The sequence below is a fragment of the Bactrocera dorsalis genome, chromosome 2 (genome assembly GCF_023373825.1).
Source record: "Bactrocera dorsalis isolate Fly_Bdor chromosome 2, ASM2337382v1, whole genome shotgun sequence".
Taxonomy (NCBI): domain Eukaryota; kingdom Metazoa; phylum Arthropoda; class Insecta; order Diptera; family Tephritidae; genus Bactrocera; species Bactrocera dorsalis.
This window is the reverse complement of record NC_064304.1, coordinates 54,548,616-54,562,081: the sequence shown is the minus strand read 5'-3', so window position 1 is coordinate 54,562,081 and position 13,466 is coordinate 54,548,616. Positions and strand designations below refer to the sequence as shown.

Below are 13,466 nucleotides of genomic sequence, written 5' to 3'. Positions count from 1 at the left end.
TATATAATTTTGTACCTGCAACTCAAAATAATTTTTTTCGCGGAGTGTCATTTGTAATCTGCCCCTGTACGTACCGGTAGATGACACTTCTCGGAAATACACATCATTCGTAACTCATAGTGGCTAATATGAATTTCAGTATATACACTTTGTTATACGTAATTTGCCCGTTGTATACTGCCGCTACATTCATCCATACTAACTACATAAGAAATTATATTCGAGATGGAACCATAGTTGCGTATATGGATGATTTAGTAATTTTAGTAGTTAAGAAAAGTATTGAAATTAGCTTCAAACAAGGCTCTGAGAATAAAATGGAAAAATGTCAGTTCTTTAAGAAAAAGATACAGTTTTTAGGCTATAGTATAGAAAATGATACTATTAGACCGAGTGAAGGTAAAACGTAAGCCGTAGAAAAGTTTAAGTTCATTAAGAGATTCTTAGACTTAATGTCTCGTATTTTCGTCGTTTTATCAATCATTTTGCATTAATCGAACAACCTTTATCCGACTTAATGAAGAAAGACGCAAAGTTTAAGTGACCAACAATTAATCTTATTACAGAAGCTAAAGTCAGATCTTATTCAGGCACTAGTTCTCGGAATATTTAACCCTAAAGTAACGATAGAGGTTCATACAGACGCATCAATATATAGTTACGGAGCTAATTCTTCTCCAAAAGAACTCCGAAGATCAAAAGTTTCACAGTTTCAACAGAAGTATCATTCATCCGAACTAGAGATGAGCGATATTGCGATTTTTAAATCACTGTGATTTCAGTGATTGCTATTTTTAAATCACTGTGATTTTATATTGCTATTGCGATCGCAACTAAGTCGACGTTAAAACGGAGACCTTTTGTTGTTGTTGTTGTAGCGGCAGATTCTGCCGATTTGACAGTGTTTGGCCGAATACAAGTCCGGGTCCCGTCCAGTTACGTACACCCGACTGTCGTGGGAACGACTGAACCTTTTGTCGTTATTGGCTGTAAATTCTCTTTTGGTTCCTGTAATTCGAGTCAAGCTTTTACGCCTTTCTTTTCACTACATTTTCGCAAATGTTGGAGCGGTTCGGCTACCTGAAACTTAGAGCTTATTGCATAGTTCATTTGTATGTTGGTATGATCCGCTTTTAAAATTTTCAAAGAAAAACTATAAACTCCATAATCCATCAGAATGTTTTGAATACCCGCTAATAATATTTTCAAGACCAAATTAATAACGGGAGTTTCCTAATCTTTGGGAAAATATTAAAAAACCCGTAATTTTTTTATTCCATATTTTGTCTGAAATTAATTAGTTACAATTCTTGTTTTCAACACAAAAAGCTTTCAAATTTGGTTTTAACAATAAGTAAAATTAAAAATTGTATTAAAACAAATTAAAATATTCGATTTTGATTATATTTCATCTACCACTTCAAACATCACACTTCACTTCTTTTCCTTGATACATTTCCTGCCATTATTAAAAATTATAAGAATGTTACACTCAAAACTTCAAACCGCTATGACGCCAAATAGCATATACGATATATACAATACCCTGAAGAAAGTTGTTACTTTTCTGCTATTTGCTATTGTGATCGTAATTCACAGGTTCGAACTGCGATCACAGTTTCGAACTGCGATCGCAATCACTGGTTCGAACTGCGATCACAGTTTCGAACTGCGATCGCAATCACTGTTTCGAACTGCGATCACAGTTTCGAACTGCGATCGCAATCGCAGTTCATAGAAGCGAACTGCTATTTATAAAAAGTGATCGCAGTTGCGATTTGCGATTTTTCAATCACAGTGAAAAAATCACCGGTAGTGAAATATCGCTCATCACTAATACGAACTGGAAGAACTAGCCATAGTACTAGCCATAGCTTTACAACTGATTGTGGTACCAACACAGATGGAGAGAGAAATAACTGAGGTTTCACATCGTCAGGGGCATTTTTCAGTGAAGAACACCAAGGATTGTATTGAGAAGGATTTTTACATTCCTCAACTAGAAAAGAAATTTCCAGAAATTGTAAACAGTTGCGTTACTTGCATTATTGTCAATTCGAAATCTGGTGAAAATATGGCTTCTTAGCACCCATCGATAAATAGGATAAGCTTATGTTGACTACATGGTATGATCACTTTGGTCCTCTCACGGCGACGGGAAAACAGTATAATTATATACTCGTAGATATGGATGCTTTTTCAAAATTTGTGTGGCTCTATCCCACAAAAGATACGGGTATTGATGCGGTGATCGATCGACTGCCGCGGCAAGAAACCGCGTTTGGCAATCCAACAAGTTTCATCACAGATACATACATACATTTGAGGATTATCGCACGAGAAATCATATCCAGCATTTACTCATCACTACTGAAGTACTAAGGGAAAATGGCCAAGTGGGGCATATACATAAGATAGTAATATCCATTTTATCAAAGCTTTCGAAAGATAATCCAGATCATTGGTACAAATTTATTGGCAAAGTTCAACAATACGTAAATAACTCTCTTCCGAAAGGCATGTAGATAGCATTTAAATTGTTACCAGGGTGCGATATGAGACTTTCATAATTACCGAGGTTAGACGAAATTATGGAAAAGGAAGCTATTGAATCGTTCGAGATCGATCGCACAAGGCACGACGTATAGCCAAACAAAACTTTTCGGCTACTCAAGACGAAAATCGTAGAAATTATAACCGTAAACGCAAAAAAATATAAACTGGCCTAAAGATTATTGCCAAGGTAACAACAGCGTACCAGTCGTTTCTTGTTTTCGCAGCGTCACCCCAATTAGTAATTCCAAGCGCGCCAGGCCCTTTTCCACCTGGTCTTTCCAAAAGAGTGGAGGTCTTCCTATTCCTCTGCTTCCCCAGAGAGAAATGCGTCGAATACTTTTAGTGAAGTGAAGTATTTTCGTCCATACGTATGACAAGACCTAGCCAGCGTAGCCACTGTCCTTAATCCGCTGAACTATGTCAATGGCGTAGTATATCTCATGCAGTTCATTGTTCTATCGAATGCGATACTCGCAGAGGCCAACGCGCAAAGGACCAAACATCTTTCGCAGAACCTTTCTCTCGAAAACTCGTAACGTCGACTCATCAGATGATATCATCGTCCATGCCTCTAAACTATATAGCAGGACGGGAATAATGAGTGAATTATTGATAGAGAGAACTTTACTTCTCAGTTGCCTACTCAGTCCAAAGTAGCAACTGTTGGCAAGAGTTGGTTTGCGTTGGATTTAGAGGCTGACATTGTTGTTGCTGTTAATGCTGGCTCCAAGAAAGACAAAATTATCTACAACTTCGAAGTTATGATTGTCAACAGTGACGTGCGATTTGAAGACAGAAGATATTTCGTCTTGCTTATTATTTCTTCATTGCTTCGCTGCCTAATAAATTCTGGAGAAAGCAGAACCAACGGCGCAGACGTTGAAGCCAATTATATAAACATCATCAATATACGCCAGTATCTGTATCTGCTCGATTAAGTTCTGCAGTTTGAATTATTTTCTCCAAGAGCAGATTGAGGCACACGATAAGTAGGGAGTCGTCTTGTCTGAAACCTGGTTGGGTATAAAACTATATTCTATATTCTATATTGCTCAACGCCAGTTTACACAGCCATATTAGTTTTGCTGGGGATACCAAATTCAGACTTCGCGGCATAGAGGCAGCTCTTTCGCATGTTGTCAAAGGCAGTTTTGAAATCGACGAAGAGGTGGTGAGTGTCTATTCTCTTTGATCTTTTAGGCCTGAAGTTACGCTAATAAGGTCCAATCAGTTTGTTGACGGTGGGCTTTAATTTTTCATACAATACGCTCGATATAACCTTATATGGGATATTTAGGAGACTTATCCCACAGTAGTTGGCGCAGATTGTAGGGTTTCCCCTTTTATGAATTGGGCAGGGCACACTTAAATTTTAATCGTTGGTTTTGAAAAAGTGGGCGTGGCCCCTTTAATAAGTTTAATGAATATACATATGTATCTCTTAAGCCAAAATAATATTTGCTACAGTGATCAAATTCGTCCAGCATAAATATTATAAGAACTCCTACCGAGAGTGTGGAAATGAACCAAATCGGAAAATGCCCCCGCTCACTCCCCATATGACGGTACTGTTCAAACCTACTTAAAGCGCAATAGATCAATAACTAAACATGCCAGAGACATTAAATTTTACCTCTGAGATGGTATGAAAATTGAACCATGGGCGTGGCACCGCCAAATTTAGTAAGTGGCATTTGACGTCACAGTATGAAAATGGTTTCCGCCTTATGACGAAAAATTGTCGAAATCCAATCACAGTATCTATAGTGGACTTTTGACCAAAAATATCGGTCAATGTGTCAGATAAACAATTGAAATTCATAGAGAATCCTTTCCTGACAATAGTATTTCTGTGCATCCAAAATTGGTTGAATCAGGTCAATACTTCCCTGAGCCCCCATAAATGTACCTAGTATAAAGATTTTCGAACTTCCAGGTGACGTTATGCTGGATACCGGGCAATATTATACTTATATCAATCAAAATTACAAAGCGTGTTTTATTCACGACAGACTATCTTTGTGCCTAAATAAAATTGGCCTAAAACTTGATCTACACCCATATAACTAATATCAAAGCTTTTGAACGTCCGACTGACTATACTCCATGTGATTGGTTATTGTATGTAAGGTACCTTAATGAAACCGAGGGATCAGTTTTAGCATATAGCATGATAAAAGATAAAATCAGGTCGATACTACACCAAAGCACATATACTATAATAGATATAATAGTTTTCGTTTTCCTAACAAATCTTATAACTAATATGTCGGTCAGTGTGTGAGTTTTACGTAGCTATAATTGCTTGGATTCCGGTTCTCTGGTTGATATTTTACACCTTAAGGTACTTCCCTGACTTTGATTACTCCAAGTTATATGATTATAAAATATTCGGTTGCATCCAAAATTAGCTCTTCTTTACTTGTTTTAAATGATAATAAAACAACAACAGAAAACCGTTAAGCAGTTCAGAGTATGAAGATTTTTTTACCCACCCTATTCAAGTTAAAAAAATTTTTGTTGGATTGCATACTAAAATAAGTTTACGCAAATACAACTCTGAATGCCATAGTTTCGGAACGTTATAACTTATAACTTTATGAGACTATGTGATACCCCTAATTTTTATATATATTAATGATCGTAAATACCTTATGAAACTCGGAGAGCACCTGTTTCGATTATTAACATATAGTAATACCAAAAAAAAGAAACAAAATCGAGGCAGACCTAAACCTATTTTCCATATACCTATAACGTATATACACTATAGCTTAATGCTGAAAATATGCGAAATTGGCTTATGATTATTATGTACAATAATTTCTGTTATTCTAAGGAAACTTAAGCAGAATATGTCGATCAGTATAGAAATTATATAGGTATTTCTAGAATTGCCAGCATTGCGAAAAATTATATAAAAATATAAAGGGAAATTACGCTTAAAATTATGTGGTTTAACGCTGAATTGTAATGGATCTAGAGCTTGGTTCGAACTTCATATCTATATAAATCATTTCGATCCTCGGTTAACGTTATCCACATTTACTCAATATATTAAATTTGGCCTCTTTGAGCCTTGCAAGTTCCGAGAGAATAAAACATTCGATCATACCCGAACTTAGTCCTTCGTTTCTTGTTAAATATAGTTTTGCAGCACCTGAAAATATTTGTCCATCCTTGATATTTGAAATTTGAGAGAGTGTTAGATATTTGGTTATACTCGCACTTAGCTCTTCCTTACTTATCGGATATAAATTTTTACAATACTTGAAAGTACTTTCTCACCTTTGATTTTTGAAAATGGCGAGAGTATAAAGTTCGGTTAGATCTGATCTTGATATAAATTTATAAAATTACAAAAATAAGTTGCGTATAATTTGTCCAAAACATTATTCCAAAATATTTAGACTTGGCATGTAATTTACACGATCGTTTGAAAGCGCACGTGCATGAACTCAGAAATGCAAGTACTTATATGTATATCACCCCCACCTTTAGGCCATACATATACCAAACGACAAAGTTGTTTGTCCGGCTTGATAACTTTAAAAAGTTACTAGTTGTACAATATGTCGTAAGACAAGTAAATGCAGTCAATGCAATTGTAAATGAACAACGCCCAAAATTCTTTATTCATGCCTTAAGAACTTCACACACGATTTTAACTGCTCTCAGTTTTCAATATGAAAATATTTTTTAACTTTATGTATGTATTTAACAATAAGGTACTTTTTCCTTTTTACTACTATGTATGCATGTGTTTACCTACATTCATACATATGTGTTTGTGTAACATATATGTAGCTATAAGTTTAAAAATATTTGTTATAAAAAATTCACTCAGATTAAATCGACGGAATAACAGTTATAACATCTTTGTTTCTTTTTTACCGTTATTTATGACATATCCATTCCCTTTTCTCTTTACTACAGTGCTTCCTGCGTCCGCGGTCCACTAAAAGGTGCACAGTCATATTTGTTTTGCTTTTTACATTGAATAATAAATAAAATAACAGGAAACTTTCTTTTTGTTCGATAAAATTAAATATTTTTTTATACAAATAATCTGTATGCAATCAGCTCATCGTTCACTACTATTCCCTTGCTCGTTCATGAAAACACATATACCCATATAATTGGCTCTAAAACAGTAACGGTCAGTGTTTCATACTTAGTATTGTGTATAACAGAATCGTAACACTTCAGAGAATATAACTAGAATAATGATCGACGGCAATATCATAAAAGAAAGCAAAATTTAAAGCAGAACTCTCCTTCCCAATATGCACTACTATTTCAATGCTCGCAACTCTACGTTAAAAACATAAAATGTTCGAACGATTCCCAACCTATTCTTGTACTATTTTTTTGCATTACACAGTATCATTGTGCCACTAAATCTATTTCCCGTTGGTAGAATTTACCACTGAAATTAAAAAATGCTTTACAGAAATCGTTAAACACACATCATTGTCACATAATGTATTATGTATTAAACCTATATTTTGCAATAATTCATTCAATTAACTGTATTATCGTGTAACTGTCATTCATATAACTACAGTAAGCTTAGAGTTGTGTATAAAGTAAATTATTATATAATATATATACTTACATATATGCGTATAAAATTAATTACAATTAGTACATAAGTAACTCGCTTTTCAGGAACTCGTTTGAAGTTGCAAATTTGCGGCAATGACTTTCAGCAATAATAAAAAAGGGAACAATGCAAAGAATCATTATATTAATCAAATTTATAGTTCGTGCTTACGAGGGATGGCCTTAGCATTAAAATATAGAAAGGATTCTCAGCCGATAACCTACTTTTCTGCTCATTCTCCATCACTTTCTATATTAATGCAAAGTAAAACAACGGTGTTGCGGATTTGGACAATCAGCATACTCTTTGCTGTCATTTGCCCATTACATTTAGTTCATTGCACCGATCCCAAATTTGATTCATCGACAAGAATGCGACTTGTTTTAGTACCGGCGGATGCGCAAGTTGGAACTGTGATTTATCGAATACGTGCCACGGACGAAGAGTTTGACTATCCACTTACCTTTGAACTTATAGGCGATTCTGCATCAGCTACTGTTAAAATTGATTCGCTTCCATGTACTAAATACAATTCCGTTTGCCAAGCAAATGTTGTGTTACAGCGACGCTTAGAACCGGGGCGCTACTATGACTTCCAGGTATCCGTAAAGGACACAAAAGGAGGAATGGCTAGCCAATTGTGTTCTATTACTGCTACTAATTTCACAACACCACATGACCTCATATTTCCGCACAAGCCGGGGATAATAATGATTCCAGAGGTAACTATTTAAATCAGAGAAAATAAATTTATTAAATAATTATAAAATATTTTTCTACTATGTGTATTTATACGGATAAAGGATGCAAAGCGTGGAACAGAATTGGATTATGTAATTGCTCGCAAAAATCCGCTTTTTCAAAAACCAGTTTACCTTGAGTTATGGGTAAGTACAATGATGTTAATATTAATTATTAACATGATCATTAACATCAAGGAATGAATAAATATGTTCCAATTTCGACGGTAGCATTTTTGAAAATATCGATTATACAGTCGTTATTTTGTAATAGCTTATGATTTTTTTGTTGCACTACGAAAACCAAGAGGACCATGATATCCAACTGGCAGGAAATACGTGGTTGAGCCGTCATTAAAGTCAAATTTAAATGGTTTTGTTTACCAAGAGGTAAAAAATCCTCGGCGTCCACTTCTGTCATTTGCAAGCCCTCGATATCAATCTGTTGACAAGATGAAGTATCATTGGCTTATCCTTAATATGAAGCTTTAATGAATACCAAACATTGAAGAGAAAGTGAAGAAGATTTTATTTGAATTATACTGTGAAATTTACGCGTTCAATTAAAGCCATATTTATTGAAGTGCTGTACGATACCCAATATCTATTGTGTAAACGAATAAGTCAGAACGTTATCCGACCCATGAGCAGGCCCCGTAGAACTGAACATGTGAGAGACATGGATTCTCCAAAAATCAATCACGTCATTGGCACCATCTGTTGAAAATTAATAGTACCAAATAAGAAACCTTCTATGGCTCATGCAAAGCAACTTTGCTAAAAATCATCACATAATCAAATGCATAGTTTTCGATTCTATAAAGGGCATACAGACAAAATTTAACACTTGTTAAGAAACTGGAACTTGACATGCTTTTATTAGAATTTGTGTTAATCGATGGATAACATCAATAATAACACTTAATGCCATTCTACAGATAGTATATGCTAGACCCCGCGTGAGATCAATTACATATTTATAGATTACCTACGAGGTATGACAATTAAGTAATGAAATTGATTCCATAAAAACCGTATATTTGAAAATTATTCTGCAACTCTGCCATCCCTTTCAAAGTAGTCCCCTTGGGCAGCTATACAGCGATTCCAACGCGTTTTCCATGCGCCATACCCTCGTGACGGCCACCTGGATATCCGTAATCGACTCAAAATGGGTTCCTTCGACCACCGATTTTGCTTTAGGAAACAAAAAAGTCAGTTGCAACACGGCAATCCCTTCAAAGGCCAAATACTGGGACACGTTGAGGGCGGTGTGGCACGGCGCGTTGTCGTGATGAAGGATCCAGTTACGAGCGATGTCTGGGCGCACCCTGTTGACTCGTTTTCGCAATCTTTCGAATACTTGGCAATAGTAGACTTGATTCACAGTTTTCCCCGGTGGAACGAATTTTTTGTGGGCGATTCCACGGCTATAAAAAAAGGCAATAATCATCGTTTTCACCTTCGACTTGCTCATTCGAGCTTTTTTCGGGCGGGAGCGCGCGGAGACAACCATTGTGAGCTTAGGCGTTTGGTTTCCGGGTCGTATCGTACCATCACCATACACTCTTACAATTTAGCGCACGTTTCCGAAACTGTTTCGCCCAATCTGGCGCAAAATTTTATCGCGATGCGTTGCTCTTGATTTCGTTTTTCCATTTTCGTGACGAGCACTACAAACACACGTCTACTCAACTTGACGCAGCAGGCGAACTAAACAAGCTAGAGCGATGGTACTTATATCAATGGAGAGGGGAGTCGAAAAAAGAGAAAGGGAATTTCAAGGTCACAGGTTTACCACAAGCGCGGCAATAAAATCAGTCTCATTACTTAATTGTCAAATTCGTATGTACAATATATATATTAAACCGTTTCTGAAACAATAATGGTGTATTTTTGGTGCCAATTAGTAGCACTAAAATAATGAATAATATTTATTGTTTGAACTTTATATTTCATTTGCAGTTGAACGTTAGATTTTTATTTTATACCGGAGACTTTTCATTAGTAATTAATTGTTAAGGCTTACATATGTACATATCGTCACCTAAAACGCAAAAAAAACGTATCATCACTTTTCTTAAGTTTACAGGCGAATGAAAAACGTTATAAAGAAGCCACTCATATTGAAAGAAAATTTCGGTTTTGGTTATAAAATGGCTATATATTTGTTATCATACACTCATATTGAAACAAAATTTGAGTTTTGATTATAAAATGGTTATATATTGTTTATTATATCTAACAGCGATTTTAGATTTTTTTTCATGATACTTTGTTTTGCATTTTAGTTGGCGATATAAAAATTCTTTATTTAATTTCAGGGCTCTCAACTTTTTGCCATAAGACAAAAAATTGTTTCAGCAGAAACTACAGAAGGTACAGTGTTTTTGCTAGGACCACTTGACTTCGAAAAACAAGCTATGTACCATTTAACCATATTGGCTAATGTGAGTATATACATACATTTTTTTTCAATATTTCTTTATTTATTGAATCTACTTAATAAAGCCTGACAATAAGTATTCAAATCTTAAATATATTTAAAACTAAAGAAGCTCACGAATGTGGTTGAGGTAAAACGTTGCTCTATAGTGGACTGGTACGAGTAGATCACTTCTTTTTAAACGTGTTTGATTGGAGGAATTTGCCAAGGCATTAGCCATTAGGTTTTGATGTTCGCGAAATTTGAAAATATATCTTATTCTGCTGTCCTCTATCTCCTTCTTTACCACAGGAATATCAAGGTCTTTATGGATGTTTTCATTACGCATGTACTATGGTGCACCAGTGAGTGTTCTAACCTACTGTTAAAATTGATTTTAGATTGGAACCTTTGCATTATATCAATGTTGGTTGCTCAGGTCGTACCCCAAAGTTGAATGTCATACAACCAAATCGGTTTTAGTATTGCATTGTAACGGGTGATTTTTTTGAGGTTAGGATTTTCATGCATTAGTATTTGACAAATCACGTGGGATTTCAGACATGGTGTCAAAGAGAAAGATGCTCAGTATGCTTTGACATTTCATCATGAATAGACTTACTAACGAGCAACGCTTGCAAATCATTGAATTTTATTACCAAAATCAGTGTTCGGTTCGAAATGTGTTTCGCGCGCGTGTTTTGTTCAGCGATGAGGCTCATTTCTGGTTGAATGGCTACGTAAATAAGCAAAATTGCCGCATTTGGGGTGAAGAGCAACCAGAAGCCGTTCAAGAACTGCCCATGCATCCCGAAAAATGCACTGTTTGGTGTGGTTTGTACGCTGGTGGAATCATTGGACCGTATTTTTTCAAAGATGCTGTTGGACGCAACGTTACGGTGAATGGCGATCGCTATCGTTCGATGCTAACAAACTTTTTGTTGCCAAAAATGGAAGAACTGAACTTGGTTGACATGTGGTTTCAACAAGATGGCGCTACATGCCACACAGCTCGCGATTCTATGGCCATTTTGAGGGAAAACTTCGGACAACAATTCATCTCAAGAAATGGACCCGTAAGTTGGCCACCAAGATCATGCGATTTAACGCCTTTAGACTATTTTTTGTGGGGCTACGTCAAGTCTAAAGTCTACAGAAATAAGCCAGCAACTATTCCAGCTTTGGAAGACAACATTTCCGAAGAAATTCGGGCTATTCCGGCCGAAATGCTCGAAAAAGTTGCCCAAAATTGGACTTTCCGAATGGACCACCTAAGACGCAGCCGCGGTCAACATTTAAATGAAATTATCTTCAAAAAGTAAATGTCATGAACCAATCTAACGTTTCAAATAAAGAACCGATGAGATTTTGCAAATTTTATGCGTTTTTTTTTTAAAAAAAGTTATCAAGCTCTTAAAAAATCACCCTTTATAACAGGGCTTTGTTGTCTAGGCTAATTTTGAAATTTTTGTTTAAAAGCCAATTTAAATTTGCTGCTCTCAATTTCTTACAAGATACTTTACTCGCTATATGTTTTCGCCACGTGAGCCTAATCCTATAATCGCCTAATCAATCCAGGTGTTACTTCATTGCCTTGGGGTAGTAGAACATTGTTTATTTGAACTGTCTGACACGTTTCTGATCTTAGAGAGAATGTAACATCAAGAATGTTTGTATTTTTGCTCAATACTGTGTATACGCCAGTTGGCTAGCCATTCTTCAACAAAAGTTAAGTGGTGCTCTAATACCCTTGATGCTCTGATGAGGCACTTGTTACGTTGGAATGTCTGCTGTATATATTATGTACAGAGTTGGTAGCGTGCTAGCTACCCTGAGGTATACCAGCCCTTATTACTCGTTCTTCTGATATGAAGTCTACTACTTTAACTGTAAATTTGCTCTTTCTCATATATTACTCCACAGTTTTATGCAATTCGTCAGGTATAATGTTTTTGATTTTCCATTAAAGGCCTTCATGTCAGACTTTATCGAACGCCTGAGTTACATCTAGAAAAATAGCTGAACGGTACTCTCTGTGCTTCCCGATTTCGTTCGTAATTCTATTTACGTGCTCTACAGTGCCATGTTTAGCACGAAAACCGAATTGGTGCGTTGGTATTATATTATTTTCGTGGAGGAAAAGAGTCATCCTTGATAGTAATACTTTTTCAAATATTTTAGAAATACAGGGTAAGTCCCTTACCTGTCCCTTGGTGTGTAGGAAGACGGATGTGTTAGGTCTTTACCAGGTTCATCTATCGTGATGATCCGCGACTTTTTCCACAAAACTGGATAGTATCCGAAACCAACTCAATTATCATTTTTGGAGTAATATTATCGTGTTCTGATGCATTTTTCGGATTTAGTTCTTTTATGATTGTATTAACTTTAGAAGAAGCCCAACATACCAAAACGCTTTGGAAATAACTTGTAACAAGCTTGCTGCCCTAAGCCTTATGCTTAGGAAACTGTAGTGACTACTGTTATGAAAGGCTTTTTAATAATTATAGAATAAAGAAAAACGAGCCCTCGCTATAAGCTTAGTAGTCGAAGTATACAACAAGCTTAGAAGTCTAATTATAGAACAAGATTACTGAAAGAATAGTTTTCTAAACATGCTTACAATAAGCTTAGTTTAGCAAAATTTTCATAAGCTTGTGAACAATTTAAAATATTAGGCGTTTTTAAATTATTGTATTGTTATTTCTCATTTATTTCATTTCATTTGAGATTACAGTTAACCTAATTTTTTTTATTTATATTTTTCTTTACTTTCTTGGCGGTTTTTGGCAAATTGGAAGAAAGACTTTGTGTTCCGGATGAATTCATCCTCTCCGATTCCAATAAAAATTGCAGCATCTGAAAAAATTGTGAAAAATAAATTAAAATATATCCTTCAAAAAAACATTTAATTATTTACTTCTAATTAATTTCGATGTACTTAGGCTGCGTACACTTTTTTTGCTCCGTCCCTTTCCAGCACAGTTTTTCCGCCAGTTCATCGACCAATAATTTTCTCCAACAATTTTTGGTAAAGTTGGGCTTTTTCCAACAGTTTTGAGTTCCATTTCCTTTCATTAAATATAAGAAAAAACAAATGATTGATTATCGAACAAATTAATTTAGTATTTTAGTAAAC

General features: G+C 35.5%; 1 protein-coding gene across 14 annotated transcripts in view; it reads left to right on the top strand.

Annotated features, from left to right (window-relative positions):
• LOC105225915 (cadherin-86C) overlaps positions 1-13,466 on the top strand; it is a 244,265-nt gene that overhangs the window by 47,491 nt on the left and 183,308 nt on the right. For 13 of the 14 annotated variants that reach the window (XM_049447988.1, XM_049447991.1, XM_049447993.1 and 10 more), the window contains 3 exons: positions 7,228-7,884; positions 7,966-8,049; positions 10,227-10,352. In XM_049447988.1, the coding sequence (XP_049303945.1) occupies positions 7,258-7,884; positions 7,966-8,049; positions 10,227-10,352 (837 nt within the window). In that variant the 5' untranslated portion in view covers positions 7,228-7,257. Of the gene's footprint in view, positions 1-6,492; positions 6,522-7,227; positions 7,885-7,965; positions 8,050-10,226; positions 10,353-13,466 lie in introns of all 14 variants that reach the window. The other variant, XM_049447986.1, reaches the window with a different exon arrangement.